Source organism: Polyodon spathula, chromosome 3, assembly GCF_017654505.1.
Source record: "Polyodon spathula isolate WHYD16114869_AA chromosome 3, ASM1765450v1, whole genome shotgun sequence".
Lineage (NCBI taxonomy): Eukaryota > Metazoa > Chordata > Actinopteri > Acipenseriformes > Polyodontidae > Polyodon > Polyodon spathula.
Window position 1 is genome coordinate 2,025,999 of NC_054536.1, and position 20,865 is coordinate 2,046,863.

General features: G+C 40.5%; 1 protein-coding gene across 7 annotated transcripts in view; it reads right to left on the reverse strand.

Annotated features, from left to right (window-relative positions):
* LOC121310040 (5'-AMP-activated protein kinase subunit gamma-2) overlaps positions 1-20,865 on the reverse strand; it is a 130,609-nt gene that overhangs the window by 71,954 nt on the left and 37,790 nt on the right. For 5 of the 7 annotated variants that reach the window (XM_041243255.1, XM_041243272.1, XM_041243250.1 and 2 more), the window contains exon 3: positions 17,764-18,022. In XM_041243255.1, coding sequence (XP_041099189.1) covers positions 17,764-18,022 — 259 coding nt within the window. Of the gene's footprint in view, positions 1-353; positions 936-17,763; positions 18,023-20,865 lie in introns of those variants that run through there. The other 2 variants (XM_041243316.1, XM_041243289.1) reach the window with 2 other exon arrangements.

Here is a 20,865-nt window from a genome sequence, read left to right on the forward strand (position 1 = left end):
TGCAAAATCTACACTGAAGCAGTTTCACTGGACTTTAAATCCAGACTTTTAAAAACATTAATAATAATGATTTTCTGCTCAAATCTTGATTGATAAGCCAGTAGGAATTACTCCACCAGCAAACAGATTTTAAGCTGCTATTGGAAGGGTGGGGATCATTTTTGCCCCTCCCTGCATTACACTCAATCTGTCACTGCACTGCAAAATAGTTTGACAAAGGTTTCGGCTAATGCCTTCATAACATAACGTGCTCTCTCAAACGCCTGTCTACTTGACTTCGTTCCTCGCTATGTTTTGCCACGTTCTATTATTGCTGTCTCTTGGCACAACCAGAGCGGAAGCGATTGCCCTACCTGGCAGGCCATGGGGTTCGGACTGCCGTCTCCCGGTGCTCCCAGTCTGGTCCTTGCGTTTCTTGCTCCCTCTAAAGCTGCCAAACCGCTTCATGAGCTGCAGTGGGCAACAATGCGGCTAGTAGACTGAATCATGCCCGCCTTCGGGTTTATGAGCAAAAAAAAAAAACCACCTTGAGTTCAGTAATCAGGGGGGAAAAAGAAATCACATCAGCAGATCAAAACCATTCTTCAGGAATACATAAAAAAAAAAAAAAGAAAACAAAAGAAGACCAGTATGTTCTTTTGAAAAAAGTAGTTGGCTCGACAAAGGATATGTTTCGAGTAAGTCAAATCTTAGGAAGGTTGAAAGCTCAACTTGTTGCCCTTAGTTCCCAGTTTCTATAAAGCCACACGCTCAGTGAGTTAGGTCTCCTTACCCCAGCTGTACAGTAAGAAATTGTTTCAAGCTAGTCTGTTTATTGGAAAAGACAGAAGTAACTAGATCAGCAAAAAAGGTACGCCAGCACATAACTGTGTGCGCACAGTTTGTATGTCTTGCTGCACTACACCGGGAATAGCCCAAGCAGGGAATTGTCAAGTGCAGCTGTGCACAGGGTGTCTCTTTAAAACAGCCTGCAGAGCAAGAGGCTGTAAAAGGAAAGTGCTCTGTGCACAAACAGTCCCTGGCAGGGATTGGTTCATGGCCCCTTTTTTCTCATACAACACGCACAGCATCACATGCTCATTCTGATTAACTTCTCTCCAGGTCTAATGCTCTGGGGCCTGGTCACTGCCAAGCAGCCAAGCCTCCCCTAGCAGGAGTGAGCAGCTTGGACGGGGGCTGGGGAGGGGCTGGTAGGGTGCTGGGGCTGAGAGCCGTGGAATTAACTCACACACCCGCTACACCTGCCACTGTTCCACAGCAGAGCAATCACTGCATCCCCTGCTTCTGGAACAACCTGCCACTGTTCCACAGCAGAGCAATCACTGCATCCCCTGCTTCTGGAACAACCTGCCACTGTTCCACAGCAGAGCAATCACTGCATCCCCTGCTTCTGGAACAACCTGTCAGCCTCTCTATATGGCACAGGTATTTTACCACACAGCTAGAGCTTGTAGCCTTTCTGATTTTGGAATAAGCAGACTGTGGGGTAAACATTACCAGTATTAACATTGCCTCAGCAGTTTATTTATATGATGTGTTTCTTAGTATTAACAAGGTGCACAAGCTGTTTCTTTATGCAACATTACAATACCTTTACTAACTGCTGTACAGAGCTGCAGTATCTGTTTGTGTTAAAAAATGTTTTAGTAATTTTCATAGTAACTCATAACCATTAGTGTTGTATGAAAAACTAAAAGTTCTAATAACACCCCCACCCCCGTCCAAATATATTTAGGCTATTTAAAAACAAATCTAAACCAAATACTCTTCCAAATTCCAGCTGTCAGAAAGGTTTTCCTAAAATACAACACGTCTGAAAGTTACAAAAGATACTGCTAAAAGTAATACAAGTTACTGTATATAAGTAATAAGCTTTTCTGTTGAACTCTGAGATCCATAACGTTATACTTTACCAAAAATTTAAAAAATTGCTAAAAAAACCTTGAAATGAGTGTTTTGGAGACAATGCACTTTGTTTCTTTTTTAAACAATGCCCAGCATTCTCGCCATTCATTAACAGCTCTGTAATTAACACTGGCTGTGCTGCAGCATGTTTATGAGGCTGAAATGGAAATGAAATGGTATAAATTACCTGAATGAAAAGCCTGAGAAAATTCCCTTTTCCAGGATATCGCAAAGATAACAAATAAACAAAGACATTAATGCTCAGTTAGTTTGTATAGATATATCTGAACTATGACCTCAAGTTACATTTTTTTATAAAATTTCCCCTTGACGGCACTAATCTAAATTCTAAGCTGTCAGAACATGCTTTTAAAACATATCCGTGCAAAGTGAACAGGATAATCCACTTTAAAACTTCAAAGGAGCAAGGTTACACGGTGGACAAGGAGTGAGAAGTGTGGAATTGAGAAGCAATTAAGAGAAAATAAAACACAGGCCAGGCTAAGGGCTATGAGAATTGTCCTTGAAGAAATAGATTTCACCTTCAGGAAACAGTGCCTGTAGCGCTGAAGTTGGGTTACCAGATCCACATTTCTCTTCAATTCATTGAAGCTGTAGCAACTCTGAAGCAGTTAAAATAACCATATACACAATCCTAATAAAAAAATCAACACTGGGGTTGGATATATTTTTTTAAATCAGTTATAAAAATGACTGTGTTGATCAAAACAAAACAGGCACTAATTTAAAAGGCTAATTTAAAATAGGCTTGTGAGTACACTGCTACAGTTTGATATGTTTACATGTGAATATAATCTTACTGTTTCTGACTGGGACACACAATAAAGACTGGGACAATCCCAGTTTCTCCGGGAGGTCTGGGAACCGTACACAAGTCAAGTACAGGCTTTGTTTGTACTGTTGCTTAAAACTAAAATATCTACGACATTAAAAAGAAAAGTAACTGTAGCAACACATCCCCAGATCAGGGGCGTGTCCTCTGACCACTGCAGGAGCGATCAGAAAGAAAACAAAAACTACAAGGGCCCTGGCTTTTGTGTCGTTATTGCTGTGTTATCCGTTTGGCAATGTGGGCAATAATCCTTACGTTAACAGCTATAATAATAATACCAGTAATAATAATAATAATAATAGTATTCAGGGGTGTGCTGATACTCATACTGGTATAAAGTGCTATTAAGATGTATTTATCAGAAGCTCATTTTCCTCTCATCCCGGGTGCTGACATTTTTACTGCCTTACTGTCACGGCTTTGATACAGCAGTAAAGATGTCAGCGCCCGGGATGAGAGGAAAATGAGCTTCCAGGGGGCTAAGAACTATAAACAAATCCAATAAAAGTCCAAGGAGGAAGCTCAGTGAGCAGGAGCATCCAACAAGCCTGAAGGCTGCAGCTAAACCCTGGCAGCAGCACTCGCTTGTCATGAGCTCTAACATCCAGCAAGCTGCTCGCTCAGGCACCGCGGAGCTGGGAGGAGTGACCTTTCAGTGTTGCTAGAATCCTGACAGCAGCAGGTCGTGGAAGCAGGGCAGTGAGCTCAGGCACCGCGGAGCTGGGAGGAGTGACCTTTCAGTGTTGCTAGAATCCTGACAGCAGCAGGACGTGGAAGCAGGGCAGTGAGCTCAGGCACCGCGGAGCTGGGAGGAGTGACCTTTCAGTGTTGCTAGAATCCTGACAGCAGCAGGTCGTGGAAGCAGGGCAGTGAGTTCAGGCACCGCGGAGCTGGGAGGAGTGACCTTTCAGTGTTGCTAGAATCCTGACAGCAGCAGGTCGTGGAAGCAGGGCAGTGAGTTTAGGCAGGATCAGGTGATGGGCTTAATTACTGTACTCTGCGATGACTGCTATGTCAATATTGAAAGCACAGTGTTCACTTCATTTCATTATTTTTTTAATGACTATCCAATGAACTTGTTATCATAGATGTTTTTCATGAATTCAAATGAAATACAAACACAGGGAGCATAGCATAGCACAGCAGTGCCCCTCCTGATTTCTAGGAACTAGCAAAAGGTCTGCTGATCTCAAGGTTCAACTCAGAGCATAAGGCACATACACACCTGTAAATATAAAGGCTCAAAACCATGCAGTCAGTCCTGAATTGAACAGGAAGCCAGCGCAGTGATGTAAGAACCTGGAGTAGCGGGCTGTGACCGGTGTGTGCTAGTGAGCTGTACGGACTACAAATCAGGTGCATCTACCTCACAGCAATCAATAAACTCAGCAATCCGGATGCTAACAGCTGACAAAATCCAGTAAGATGGGGAGCTGCTTCCTGTGGGTGCTGTGCAGTAAAACCTGGGATTAGTTCACGTTTCAATCCTGCTTCCTATATAGCAGCCACAGATTCAAACAGGTTTCTCCCAATACCCCTCCCTTCACTGTAAACACTAACACAGCCTCAGCAGCTGCAGGGCAAACAGCAATAACAGAAAAACCTTGGTTTCAAAACAGGGCTTTAAAACACAGCATGTGATTTAACAATAAATAAGAAATACCTGTGCGTTAAGCAAAGCATGACATGAATTATAAGAACAGAACCCTTCTACCTCTAAGGCATGTAACGTGACTAATGAAGCTTGTTAGTACTTCTAAGCATGCCCTAGACAACATTGAACAACTGGTATTTTAATTTTTTTAGCACTTGGTCCCACAGCAGCACAAATGTTATTAAGACACACTAAATCAGCTGTTGATACTAATTTCCATAACTACCTCCTTAGCCTTTTAGTGACATATTTTTCCACCTACAAATATACTGCTGAGGTTCTTCAATTTGTGAGATTAGCTTTGGATGGGCGACCTCGCACACCACAAGCAGATGTCTTAACCACACCAAAGAGCCGGGCTCGTCTGCATTCAGGATTTAGAGCTGTTAACCTCCTCTCATCTCACCAGCAGGGGTCAGAATCCATAACGGCTGTGTATCACACAACACTGCCTGCTGCACATGAAACGTGGTGAAATTTATGCAGCAGAATGTAATAAAAGCAGAGCACAAGCACAGCTGCTAACAGTGTTACTTTTTTAATGGAAACTATTGGGGAATTGGAAAGCGTAACAATTCAGATTGCAAGCCACTCAAACCACGTGGCTGTGGCACACTGCCCCTGCTTAGACACATCCTAGTATAGCAAGCCCTAGACTGAGGGTACCACAGTGTTTCTCATAATAAATATTAAACCACACTGGAATATCAAGCCCTTTCTCATAATAAATATTAAACCACACTGGAATATCAAGTCCTTTCTCATAATAAATATTAAACCACACTGGTATATCAAGCCCTTTCTCATAATAAATATTAAACCACACTGGAATATCAAGCCCTTTCTCATAATAAATATTAAACCACACTGGAATATCAAGCCCTTTCTCATAATAAATATTAAACCACACTGGAATATCAAGCCCTTTCTCATAATAAATATTAAACCACACTGGAATATCAAGTCCTTTCTCATAATAAATATTAAACCACACTGGAATATCAAGCCCTAGACGGAGGTAATCACAGTGTTTCTCATAATAAATATTAAACCACACTGGAATATCAAGCCCTATACGGAGGTAATCACAGTGTTTCTCATAATAAATATTAAACCACACTGGTATATCAAGCCCTAGATGGAGGTAATCACAGTGTTTCTCATAATAAATATTAAACCACACTGGAATATCAAGCCCTAGACGGAGGTAATCACAGTGTTTCTCATAATAAATATTAAATCACACTGGTATATCAAGCCCTAGACGGAGGTAATCACAGTGTTTCTCATAATAAATATTAAATCACACTGGTATATCAAGCCCTAGACGGAGGTAATCACAGTGTTTCTCATAATAAATATTAAACCACACTGGTATATCAAGCCCTAGACGGAGGTAATCACAGTGTTTCTCATAATAAATATTAAATCACACTGGTATATCAAGCCCTAGACGGAGGTAATCACAGTGTTTCTCATAATAAATATTAAACCACACTGGTATATCAAGCCCTAGACGGAGGTAATCACAGTGTTTCTCATAATAAATATTAAATCACACTGGAATATCAAGCCCTAGACGGAGGTAATCACAGTGTTTCTCATAATAAATATTAAATCACACTGGTATATCAAGCCCTAGACGGAGGTAATCACAGTGTTTCTCATAATAAATATTAAACCACACTGGAATATCAAGCCCTTTCTCATAATAAATATTAAACCACACTGGAATATCAAGCCCTTTCTCATAATAAATATTAAACCACACTGGAATATCAAGCCCTAGACGGAGGTAATCACAGTGTTTCTCATAATAAATATTAAATCACACTGGAATATCAAGCCCTAGACGGAGGTAATCACAGTGTTTCTCATAATAAATATTAAATCACACTGGTATATCAAGCCCTAGACGGAGGTAATCACAGTGTTTCTCATAATAAATATTAAACCACACTGGAATATCAAGCCCTTTCTCATAATAAATATTAAACCACACTGGAATATCAAGCCCTTTCTCATAATAAATATTAAACCACACTGGAATATCAAGCCCTAGACGGAGGTAATCACAGTGTTTCTCATAATAAATATTAAACCACACTGGAATATCAAGCCCTATACGGAGGTAATCACAGTGTTTCTCATAATAAATATTAAACCACACTGGTATATCAAGCCCTAGACGGAGGTAATCACAGTGTTTCTCATAATAAATATTAAACCACACTGGCATATCAAGCCCTAGACGGAGGTAATCACAGTGTTTCTCATAATAAATATTAAATCACACTGGAATATCAAGCCCTAGACGGAGGTAATCACAGTGTTTCTCATAATAAATATTAAACCACACTGGAATATCAAGCCCTAGACGGAGGTAATCACAGTGTTTCTCATAATAAATATTAAACCACACTGGAATATCAAGCCCTAGACGGAGGTAATCACAGTGTTTCTCATAATAAATATTAAATCACACTGGTATATCAAGCCCTAGACGGAGGTAATCACAGTGTTTCTCATAATAAATATTAAATCACACTGGTATATCAAGCCCTAGACGGAGGTAATCACAGTGTTTCTCATAATAAATATTAAACCACACTGGTATATCAAGCCCTAGACGGAGGTAATCACAGTGTTTCTCATAATAAATATTAAACCACACTGGTATATCAAGCCCTAGACGGAGGTAATCACAGTGTTTCTCATAATAAATATTAAACCACACTGGTATATCAAGCCCTAGACGGAGGTAATCACAGTGTTTCTCATAATAAATATTAAATCACACTGGAATATCAAGCCCTAGACGGAGGTAATCACAGTGTTTCTCATAATAAATATTAAATCACACTGGTATATCAAGCCCTAGACGGAGGTAATCACAGTGTTTCTCATAATAAATATTAAACCACACTGGTATATCAAGCCCTAGACGGAGGTAATCACAGTGTTTCTCATAATAAATATTAAATCACACTGGTATATCAAGCCCTAGACGGAGGTAATCACAGTGTTTCTCATAATAAATATTAAACCACACTGGAATATCAAGCCCTTTCTCATAATAAATATTAAACCACACTGGTATATCAAGCCCTAGACGGAGGTAATCACAGTGTTTCTCATAATAAATATTAAACCACACTGGAATATCAAGCCCTAGACGGAGGTAATCACAGTGTTTCTCATAATAAATATTAAATCACACTGGTATATCAAGCCCTAGACGGAGGTAATCACAGTGTTTCTCATAATAAATATTAAACCACACTGGTATATCAAGCCCTAGACGGAGGTAATCACAGTGTTTCTCATAATAAATATTAAACCACACTGGTATATCAAGCCCTAGACGGAGGTAATCACAGTGTTTCTCATAATAAATATTAAACCACACTGGTATATCAAGCCCTAGACGGAGGTAATCACAGTGTTTCTCATAATAAATATTAAATCACACTGGTATATCAAGCCCTAGACGGAGGTAATCACAGTGTTTCTCGTAATAAATATTAAACCACACTGGTATATCAAGCCCTAGACGGAGGTAATCACAGTGTTTCTCATAATAAATATTAAACCACACTGGTATATCAAGCCCTAGACGGAGGTAATCACAGTGTTTCTCATAATAAATATTAAATCACACTGGTATATCAAGCCCTAGACGGAGGTAATCACAGTGTTTCTCATAATAAATATTAAATCACACTGGTATATCAAGCCCTAGACGGAGGTAATCACAGTGTTTCTCATAATAAATATTAAATCACACTGGTATATCAAGCCCTAGACGGAGGTAATCACAGTGTTTCTCATAATAAATATTAAACCACACTGGTATATCAAGCCCTAGACGGAGGTAATCACAGTGTTTCTCATAATAAATATTAAATCACACTGGAATATCAAGCCCTAGACGGAGGTAATCACAGTGTTTCTCATAATAAATATTAAATCACACTGGCATATCAAGCCCTAGACGGAGGTAATCACAGTGTTTCTCATAATAAATATTAAATCACACTGGAATATCAAGCCCTAGACGGAGGTAATCACAGTGTTTCTCATAATAAATATTAAATCACACTGGTATATCAAGCCCTAGACGGAGGTAATCACAGTGTTTCTCATAATAAATATTAAACCACACTGGTATATCAAGCCCTAGACGGAGGTAATCACAGTGTTTCTCATAATAAATATTAAACCACACTGGTATATCAAGCCCTAGACGGAGGTAATCACAGTGTTTCTCATAATAAATATTAAATCACACTGGTTCTCTTTTTCATTCGGGTTAATTAGTCTGGCAGCCAGCAGGAATTGCATCACACTCTAAGTTTGCCTTTTTTTTGGATGCCTCAACTTGAATTGTCACTTTATTTTGTAAAACAGATAATTACTTCACCATAATGTGTGCCTCCAATGACCTATTCTGCAAAAATGACTGTCTCCACAAATGACTGTCTCCACCTGGATATTAACAAAGACACAGGGAAGAGTTTGGTTTAGCCCTTACAGACCTTCTGTCTCAGTTTCTGGATTGTTTTCTCCACGAAATGTGTGTTTTCTTCACAGCTGGGAAGGAAGAATAGAGGACAATGAAATGTGACAAATGAAATGTACGAGAGACTGATTATTTTGGGCACACTGGACAACGGTAATCTTAATTAATATATTCATCTTTCCGTTTAGAGTCATGGGGGCCTCAATAGAGCTCTTAAGCTAAGGGAACACAGAGCCACTCTGTGGCTTGCAACTTTGTTTTAGGAGACTAGGTTTCAGGCCACTGAACGGCACACCAGGGGAGACTTGGGGTTTGATACAGCAAAGTTGCCTCAAACTAATCTATTTCTTCATTCTGTGTTGTCAAGTTGAGCTGCAGGGGCACTGGTTAATAGTTACTCTGTGGTATACAAGCAACAAAAAATAGAACATTTCCAATTGCTAATGCATTTCTTTAAATCCCTGAGGACCTTTAGAACCACAGCCACTCCACCCTTATTCAAAGTGTACTATTCTATGAATATACTTTTAATAAAACACAACAAATGACAGCATTGGATGTTGTATCTGAATGTTACAGTACCATGCAATGGATGCTGTGAAGCGAGGGTATTATACTGTATTATTACAGGGACTTTAGAAGCTGGAGGGAGACAATTTAGGAACGTGATCTGTATCATCGTGTCAGTTTGAAGAAGACGTGATTTGTGTCATCGTGTCAGTTTGAAGAGGGTGTGATTTATGTCTGTGTCAGTTTGAAGAGGGTGTGATTTGTGTCATCGTGTCAGTTTAAAGAGGATGTGATTTATGTCTGTGTCAGTTTGAAGAGGGTGTGATTTGTGTCATCGTGTCAGTTTGAAGAGGATGTGATTTATGTCTGTGTCAGTTTGAAGAGGGTGTGATTTGTGTCATCGTGTCAGTTTGAGGAGGGTGTGATTTATGTCTGTGTCAGTTTGAAGAGGGTGTGATTTGTGTCATCGTGTCAGTTTAAAGAGGATGTGATTTATGTCTGTGTCAGTTTGAAGAGGGTGTGATTTGTGTCATCGTGTCAGTTTAAAGAGGATGTGATTTATGTCTGTGTCAGTTTGAAGAGGGTGTGATTTGTGTCATCGTGTCAGTTTGAGGAGGGTTTGATTTATGTCTGTGTCAGTTTGAAGAGGGTGTGATTTGTGTCATCGTGTCAGTTTAAAGAGGATGTGATTTATGTCTGTGTCAGTTTGAAGAGGGTGTGATTTGTGTCATCGTGTCAGTTTAAAGAGGATGTGATTTATGTCTGTGTCAGTTTGAAGAGGGTGTGATTTGTGTCATCGTGTCAGTTTGAGGAGGGTGTGATTTATGTCTGTGTCAGTTTGAAGAGGGTGTGATTTGTGTCATCGTGTCAGTTTAAAGAGGATGTGATTTATGTCTGTGTCAGTTTGAAGAGGGTGTGATTTGTGTCATTGTGTCAGTTTGAGGAGGGTGTGATTTATGTCTGTGTCAGTTTGAAGAGGGTGTGATTTGTGTCATTGTGTCAGTTTGAGGAGGGTGTGATTTATGTCTGTGTCAGTCTGAAGAGGGTGTGATTTGTGTCATCGTGTCAGTTTGAGGAGGGTGTGATCTGTGTCATCGAAGAATGTGATTTGTGTCATTGTGTCAGACTCTCTGGCCCAGATTAAAGTCACGGAACTGAATCTTGTGGAGAAAACAACTACCACAGGGTCATTATATCACACGATTTCTCAAGGGCAAGAAGCAACAAAAAAACGTGGGGAAACTACACCAGCCAGCAAGCGAGAGGGTATCCAGAGTGATACTGAATTACACCCAAAGTCTAGATGTCTACAGTCATGTGCACATGTATTACAACACCTCAGGCTGCATCACGTATATCCTTTATATACCTACCTGCATGAAAACCTCAGGGTGTGAAAATGTACATTTCTGGCCAGTAATCAGTGAAGCTGACACCCTGGGATCCTTCAAGAAGCTGCTTGATGAGATTCTGGGATCAATAAGCTACTAACAACCAAACGAGCAAGATGGTCTCCTCTCGTTTGTAACCTTTCTTATGTTCTTATATAGAAACAACAGGCAGTCATGTGCGAAAAAATATCATGCATTTGACCATTTGTGGCTATGTGTTCCTTTACACTGACTATTTTAAATGCATTGCATGTGTGGCCTATTAAAGCATCAATTACATCAGCATCACTTTTTTATTATTAATAAATATCCGATATTTCATCTGATTTGATGTGTATGTAGGTGAGCACATTGTAACCTGCAAATGCAAACAACCCCCTGCCCTGCACACACACACACACTGACACACACACAACCGACCAAACAACCCCCTGCCCTGCACACAGACACACACACACTGACACACACACACACACACACAAACACACACAACCCTGCACACACACACACACACTGACACACACACAACCGACCAAACAACCCCCTGCCCTGCACACACGAGTTGGGGGAGTAACACAGCAGTAAAAAACAAAAACTTCTCTGTTTTTTCAGGGAACACAAAAAAGATAGAATGCCAAAAATAGGTAGCTGAAAGGGCTGTGTTTTAAAATAAGTAGGCTTCCATTTAGATGTACTGTAGTTGGTTTTGTTGGTACAGTACTAGAACAATATGACTCTGAAAATATCACTTGCCAAATGAGACGACTGGACAAGTGAACTGTAATACAGTAGCCTACATATTTTTAAATTCGGTACGTATTGTAGCAGTATGTCAAATGCCACATTAATGACACAACAAGAAAAAATGAATCAAAATGTTACCCATGCACAGAACTGCGTAAAACGTAAAAGGCAATGCAGTTAAGCAAAAGATTTAAAAAAACAACAGCAATTTCCAGAATTAAAACAGTATCCAAAGTCAGTATTCAAAATTGTAGAATATAGTGCTTCATAAGCCCTAATATCACAGTTCATGTGCAAATGAAAATGCACAAAAGCAACTAAAGATTGCAGATTTAAAAAAAAAAGCAACACAGTATCAAAAAGTGTTTAATGATAACTTTTACATTACAGAGCCTTGTCTTGATCGGTTTGATTTTAGAGGAAGTGCTGTGTAACTGCAGTGCACAACAAACAGACTGCGTTGACATGCCAGAAAAAAAACAAACAAAACAAAAAAAAAACAGCGGGCTGTGACGATTAACAAGTCAATTCCAATATTGTATCAGAAAACTGGTGATGGAGCCGGAAATCACGTGTGACGTGTAAGTGCATTAAGTTGTTATATATGTATCATGCGGCTTGATTTTAATCTTAATACAAAGGCGGTAAAACGCAATTGACTTGTATCCGAGTGTCGTATAATTGAGTGCTGACTGTATCAATCATCATCCACAGTCTGGAGACAAATGTTATCATTACTAAAGTATCTACTGCCACCTTATGGTACAAAAATGTTGACTTTACTCCAATAAAAGTGTCCTGTTTTCATGGTGTGTTTACTTTAATGCTCTTGCAGTGCTTTCCCAACACGAGGGGGCGCTCTCTCCTCAGCTCTGTGTCGAAGCTCACTGTGTTGTGGGTGAGCATGACTCTACCTTGAATTGCATCAGTAATCTCGGTATACTGTAGACAGGGTTAACACTGTATCCCAGCAGAAATGCACAGAGCAGTCTGCCCTCCCCCCCTTACACACCTACATAAAAACAAACCATCTGTCTGAAAAACAAAACCCGGGTTACATGACAAAACATAACACACAGCCTTCCTCTGCAGCCCTAACCACGCCCACTGCACATTCCTGCAAAACACACTGACATGCCAGCGAAAACAAAAGCAACTTGACTGGAAGCCAGGAGGAAGTGACAGGCTGCCTTGCACTCTGCTCCCTAACCTGCAACAGCAGAGCTGCTGCCACAGAACAAAGTGTATCAAGACCTGTGTCCCTCCCTCAGTTCAAACACTAAGCTGACAGTGTCAGACTTTAACTGTTAACCCTACAGACGCTGCCTTCCACTACCTCCACAGCCTCGTCTTTAGATACAAGAGGAATTAAAGGAAAGAGATGTTACCCAGACTGGTTGCTTCCCACAATCTTGTGTTCAGTTTGTATTTACTTATTTAACCAGGAGATTTACTCATTGAGACCCAGGCTTCATTTACAAGGGGGTCCTATAAAACAATAAAAAGAAACAATTACAATGTACAAACAACACCATAAAAACATGTGTGGTTCAAACTTCATCAGCAGCACAAAGAGACCTAAGACTACTATCAATAAGACATGTGTCTAGTTGTGAATGTGGACTGAGGGAGAAGCATTGGCATTCGTATGACCTTTAAAACCAGAGAAGGAAAGATTATCAGATTCCATCTTCATACTGTGATGGAAACAGTTCCACGTCTTCAGGAGTTGATATGTAAAAGATGACTCTCCTGTAAGTGTTTGAACCCTTGGAACAGGCAAATCCACAGAATCCTGGGTGTAAACTATAGCCAACGCTTCTTATGTAGCCTTACATAAAAAAAGTTCCAAGTTCCACACGTTCTGAGGTCTGTAATGGTTTACATATTGAGTGGTATATCACAGTGTAAATGTAAATGTATTTATACTTTTTAAAAAGCCTTCTCTTGGAGCTTCTTCAAGTACACAAATAATAACAAAAAAACTCGAAGAGCCCACTTCTACAGCATGAACTATACACTTACAGCAGCTTCAGGTATTGAGAGCTTTAACTTATTGATTATCCAACACAAATGAGAGCCGTGGATAAAAAGAACAAAAACAAAAACCTGTAGCTGCTGTTTGAAATCTGTTCTATCTGTAAACAGCCTGAGGCACTTCTGAGACACTTAGCTTAGAAAGGTAGACTGCCACTGAAAAGGCGGTGGGCAGAGATTGAGAGAGATCCAATTAGTTTCCATGGGAACTTTGCATATTGGTTTTGTTTACTGCACTATCGACTCCCACACATTTACCAAATATTTTTCCAGATAACACTGAAATTAAGTTGTTTTTTTTTCTACAAGAAATAAATGATGTGTTGCCGGGCAGCTCTTTACCTTTGTATTTGTTATAATTGTATTTGTCTAGCTTTTCTATATTAAACTGTACATAATTAAGCAATATGTTTCAAATATAGGTCCATATTTTCAAAGTATTTCCTCCATTCTTTAAATAACTCCTGTTTTTTCAAAGGAGAAAAAATTATGTTACAAAACAAAAACATAACATAAAATGAATAGGAGTTATTAAAGACTGGAGGAAACGTTTGAAAATATGACCCACACTGTCTTACCAACTATTAATTCTACATGAAGGACAATTCATCTCCTGCACTGCGTCACTTGGTCTGTGTTGGCCTTCTCTCAGATTCACATCAAGCTGTGGGTTCCACCAGTTCTCAATATCACCTAGGAGGGTGTGGAACACTCTTGAGCTCTGCTACAGGTAGGAGGCCAAAGGGCATTGCATTCGCTCATCCCATATAATGTTCCTTTGGGCCACTGAAGATGTGCCATGACTCCCCGCCTGGTACTGAGTGCCATTTTCTTCTCAAAGTATGTCAACCCAGCCTTTATCATCCTTGAGTATGAAACAGTCACTGTTATTCCAGGTCAAACCTGACTCGCCTTGACGAGAGCTTGCATGATTCAGCCTTGTCACTTGGGCACTAAGCACTACTTGATCACTGATGTTCTTCAATTTGGTTAGAATGAATTGGTTAGGAGCCCAAAGACAGTCCTTTCTGCAGCATGCCTTTCAGCACCTTTCACTGAATTCTCTGACATTTTAAAACAGTTTTTATGTACTCTAAGGAGTTTGAGAAGTTGACCTGCCATAAAGTTGAAAAAACATTTATGCATTAGAAAATAGATACATAGATAAGAATCTTAACATGTCACAATTGTGCACACAGTGACCGCAAGGTTATACAGAAAACTATATTCAGTAGACAGCTTGTGCTTTCTTTTCTTAGCAAACTAACAGCAGACTGTTTGCTCGTGCATAACTCCTGAATCCTGGCCTTCTGTTTTGATTCATTATGTGTTGCTGGTTTGGCTGCTTACAGACATGATTTAGATGACTGTAATTCAATACCCTACAATTCCTCCGGCGCTCCAGCGCTCCACCTGTTTAATGAATGTCTGCATGGAGCGATGCACACACGGCCTCTCGAGGTGTCGGCTGCAGGGACGACGTGACAAGCGGTCGGCTGCCTTGCAAAGACAAATCATGCATTGGTTTTCTAATATGAATGTGCTGATTAAGCTACCTGCTCATTGTAATTCAGTAATGCAGCATGGCTCGTTTCTCACTCTGAACAATCAAAATGAGTGGGCTTCATTTGCACATCATTATTATAACAGGGCTTCAGCTAATGCAATTTCTAAACCTGTTGCAGCCAATACCTGCTAAGCAGTTTCCTGAATAAAGGTCTATCCAGATTACAATGAACAGTGATGGGTAAGGGTTTGGGACCTCTGACAAATATCTAAGCAGAAGGAGTGCATTGTTTATAGGAGGATATTCTGACCAGCAGGGAAGGAGGACCTCTACTGACACAGCAATATTTTATACTGTACCATACATGTGACCAGGCCTCGCCCCTTGCACAGCAGGGGATAGTAAGAGACATAGGGGTTTTGAAATTAGGGTTCTGCATCGTGGGTTTGATTCTCAAAACAAAAACAAAATACAAAGTATTATGGGACAGAATGTTTAACTATTAGAAAGATTTTTCTCATCCAGTTTGAACAGATCAAGAGAAACGCCACAGTACAGTAAGGGTACACATGAAGAGAAACGCCACAGTACAGTAAGGGTACACATGAAGAGAAACGCCACAGTACAGTAAGGGTACACATGAAGAGAAACGCCACAGTACAGTAAGGGTACACATGAAGAGAAACGCCACAGTACAGTAAGGGTACACATGAAGAGAAACGCCACAGTACAGTAAGTCTACCTCCTTATTCCCCTCAATAATTAATAGTTAAGAGAGGCTGAGTGCAGCGCTCAGGCTGCCAAGCCACACAGAGCATGACTGGTCTCCACTACAGCACAGATCTGGAATAATAAAGGCAAGATCAGTCCCACAGTATTTCTGATCTAAATGATGTAGGAGCAAATGAGTGCTGAAGTGAACAGGGACGGATGTGACCAGCAAGACAATAACTGTCCATGAAGAACAGCAAACAATTACAACAGAGAGTAAGCAATAACATGCAGACCTCTGGGATCTGTCCAACATCCTACAGAGAAACAGTCACTGCTTTCACTGATGAAGCAATTACCCTGACGCAGTATAATCCAGCAAAGGACAAAGCAAAACAAGAAAAAGGCGCATGTTTGGAAGTCAGCAGTAACTCTTAACAGAAATACGTATTCCACATGTTTGGAAGTCAGCTGTATCTCTTAAAAGAAATATGTATTTCACATGTTTCTTCGACTGCATTTTTGTCCACATGAGATGGGGTTAAAGCCACAACAGGGGTGTGGCAAGACGGGTCTGTCTGTTTAATGGGAAGCTTGAGGCACATTGGTTCCAGTGCACTCCACGTGCAGGAGGGGTACGGCGCAGTCACTTCTCTTGAGACATGTTGGTTCCAGTGCACTCCACGTGCAGGAGGGGTACGGCGCAGTCACTTCTCTTGAGACAAGTTGGTTCCAGTGCACTCCACGTGCAGGAGGGGTACGGTGCAGTCACTTCTCTCGAGGCATGTTGGTTCCAGTGCACTCCACGTGCAGAAGGGGTACGGTGCAGTCACTTCTCTTGTTGGGTCTGCTATACAGTACTGCATCTATTTTCTTTCAACAAGCAGGCAGCCTGGCACTGACCAACCTGCTGTACTGAAAGAGTACGCTTCCATTAGGATGCCCAGAGAGCTGTGCTGAAACTGCTAAACATGTGCCCTACTTTCATCTCCTGGGATAGCAGTGAATAGGCAACCCTCTGGAGCACAGACACTTTACATTCAGTGTTGCCTTTAGGTCTCGTTTACAGGGTTTTTTATTTTTTAAGACCTGTGTTCTATGTGTGGCTGCTTGCTGAATAAACACCACCAAAGAGTAGTTGCTATTGTGGACAGTAATACTGATGCAAGGTGTTCCATTTCTGATTCAGTGTTATAATTGTATGGTACTGCAAATATCAAACCTTTCAGCAGGTAGAATAACAAATACCATCCTCCTTCTGTTATTGTGGTACAAATAAAAAGAAAGAAAGGACTGTAAGAAAAAATCTCTTACAATATACCTCAAATACACTTTTGTACCAGCGCTAAGATTATATTAACCACACATTACATAGAATGTTTGTGTTATTTATACTAGAGCACTAACAATCATTCTGAATTAGCCTACATTCACCAATACAGGCTTACAGGCATGTTGTGTTTTCACTAAAACATACAAACACTAACACATCAAAACATCACAATCTAAAACAAGCTTTAAACACATTTTCAACTTACTGCCAGCAGCCTGCTATTAGGAGACAGCTAACAGGAAATGAGGACAGCTTACTGAAACCACTTTAAAAGAAAAGCATAAATTATGTCTGGTCTGACTTTGTGGTTTTGCTTTTTGTTACATGTGCAGCAAATAGTAAATATAAAAAAAACAATGACAATTGAAATGAAAGTGCAAGTTATAAAACATGCAGCTTCTGAAGCCCCGTAGTCATGTGATTGAGCTTGAACTTTCGCAGTTAAGAAAATGAGAGTAAGTAACCACAACAATGTCGTTAAAGAGAAAATAAAAAACAACAGATAGAGACGCCAGTTAGAAAATGCTCCAAACAAATTACAAAGCGGCCTGTCCCAAAACAGTGTTCCCAGCAGCATCCCCTCCCCCTGTGCTTACCTTTCCGGGCCCTGGAGAAGAACCTGATGCTGACAGGGGAAGTGGAGGTGCTGGAGGAGGAGCGGAACATTCCACTGAAGCTCATGCGGCGAGGGGTTTTGGGCGGGGACTCTTGGTAGGAGTAGGGGAAGAGGGTTTTGGGGGAGCCCGGGCTTTGTTTGGACCGGGCCGGTGCTGACATGGGGCTGGAGGGCCGGCAGGGAGGTGCCCTTGAGAAGAAGCCTTTGGTGGGGCTGCTTGAGGGGCAGCTGCTTTCTGCCTGTCAAACAAAATGAAAGAGTCTCCATTATTCAGAGCCAGGTGGGGATACAGTAGCAATAGCGAAACAAAAATGAATACATCTGAATATTAGGACAGCAGTTATCAGAGCCATTGTGCTTGCCTTGTGTTTGACTCTCCTGATAATGAAAGTAAGAGCCTGTGCCAAAGTGCCCGCCCCTGTGTGTATTTTGTGTTGTGTGTTAATGCTGGTGTATAGTCACTGGTACACAGGATATAAACGGGTCTGTGTAACACGAGTTATTTAGGACACTGCACGTTCGCCAAAACCAAAGAGACAAACAAAACAGACTAACACTACACAAAACACGGTGAGCAGATATTTTAACTATACGTTATTATTTTATTATTTATTACCTCCATCTCCAATCCCGTTCTCCACTCATCAAACACCTAACCGAGTGGGTGAAAATACGCAGCTTTTATGCAGCTGTACCGAGACTCGACTGCTAATCAATCATTCAACTGGAGTCGCGGTACAACTGCATGTGAATTAATAAAGTGCAATTCCCCGTGCTCACATATTATTACTTTTTACTTGCACGTGAAGTGCTGTGCAATCCTCGTGCCTAAATACAAACATACATTTTAAACACTCGTGTTACACAGACCCGTTTATATCCCGTGTACCAAGGACTATACACCAACATTAACACACAACACAAATACACACAGGGGCGGGCACTTTGCCACAGAGCCTCAGTCATTTAAGAGTCCAATAACAGTGCTCGGGGGGCGTGAGGAGCCAGACTGACCCCTTGCCTTGTGTTGGACTCTCCTGATTCAGCTAATTGCTACTGAGCACAATGCAAAAAACAACCTGGAGCCGCCTATTGATTGCAACTTCAAACCCGTGCCAGCTCATTATGTGCAATAGTGACAGGAGACCAAAAACACAGTGATAAGAATCTGATAACCCAATTCAAGTTTCCTGTAGAGCTGCAGAAGTCGACCGCAGTGGCTTTCTTTATTTTTTCTTTATTCTTCTCTTGTGCAGTTACACTAATTGACTTTGCGGTCATGGGAAGTATAAAAAGCCGAAGTGTTAACCAGGTACTTCACCCTGTACAGCTGACTGAGAATCCTCTGCAGTCCATCTGCAAGTGCATGCCTGGCTGCTTTGATCTGATTGAGACTTCTCTGCAGTCCATCTGCAAGTGCATGTCTGGCTGCTTTGATCTGATTGAGACTTCTCTGCAGTCCATCTGCAAGTGCATACCTGGCTGCTTTGATCTGATTGAGACTTCTCTGCAGTCCATCTGCAAGTGCATGCCTGGCTGCTTTGATTGCAGCTGTCTACGCACCCTGCAGAGATTTCAGCCCTTAAACAAGATTCAAACCGAGCGGCAGGGTCATTCAGGACGAAGTGCTATGATCAAGATAATCAATATAATCAATGTAATCAATATTCTCTATTTTCAAATTCTCTTCTTGTACCACAAAAGGTTTAGCAGTGCACTTTGTTTATAAGAATCACATCCGTCCTGGATTATTTGATTCTTATAAGCGGTTGATTCATAAAAGAGGACTGATGTGATTACAATTAGCAAAAGTGTGCCTCCGGGCATCAGCAGCTTAAATACGGTATACAAATGTCAATGATGCTCAATCACTGAGGACAATACACCAAAACAATCAAAACAAGTCCTCGTGGGTAAGCAGCTTGTTACAGTTCACAGCCTACCTCTGTAAAGTGCTTTGTGATGGTGATCCACTGTGAAAGGCACAATATAAAAATACATATTATTATTATTATTATTATTATTATTATTATTATTATTATTATTATTATTATTATTATTATTATGATTATGTTTACTCAAAGCTGAAGAATTCTATTTTACAACAGTATACTTGAGAAGCGATATTCTTGTCAGGGTGCCTAGTTTAACTGCCATGTGGTGTTACATGTAATGGCCTTTGAATTAAAATGACATTACAGTACAGTATTTTACTGTCAGGACTACCACTGCTTTTAAGCATCTGATTGGCTAATGGTACTAAATACAATTACACTGAAGCATCCCAGCATGCGATTCTTTCTATAGTATAGTCATTCTGGGGGCTGGGACCTCCTGCAGGGTCCTCACAGGTCAGGTGAGAGATTTATCACCAAGAATCATTCTGTCTCTGTCACATAGCTCTAGAAAGAGTGCAAAGAAGAGTGACCAGAATTATTCCAGGTTTAAAAAGCATGTCATATGCAGACAGGCTAAAAGAATTGAATCTGTTCAGTCTTGAACAAAGAAGACTATGTGGCGACCTAATTCAAGCATTCAAAATTCTAAAAGGTATTGACAACCCAAGGGACTTTTTCAGCCTGAAAAAAGAAACAAGGACCAGGAGTCACAAATGGAGATTAGACAAAGGGGCATTCAGAACAGAAAATAGGAGGCACTTTTTTACACAGAGAATTGTGAGGGTCTGGAACCAACTCCCCAGTAATGTTGTTGAAGCTGACACCCTGAGATCCTTCAAGAAGCTGCTTGATGAGATTCTGGGTTCAATAAGCTACTAACAACCAAACGAGCAAGATGGGCCAAATGGCCTCCTCTCGTTTGTAAACTTTCTTATGTTCTTATATCTCCTGGTTTAATACTCACTATTTGTAAACAGTGGTTTTCTGGATATTGCGAGTATTTGGAATTGAGATGTTGAATGCAAAGTTTCCTTGTCAGCAGAATCTGTACAAGGTGCCACACTTGAATGAAGCCATGCATGTACAGAAAGCACATGGTAATTTACTGACTGTATCACTCCAAATTGAAATAAATATCTAATACAAATACTCTGGTGTTGATGTTACCCTTTTCTCTGATCAAG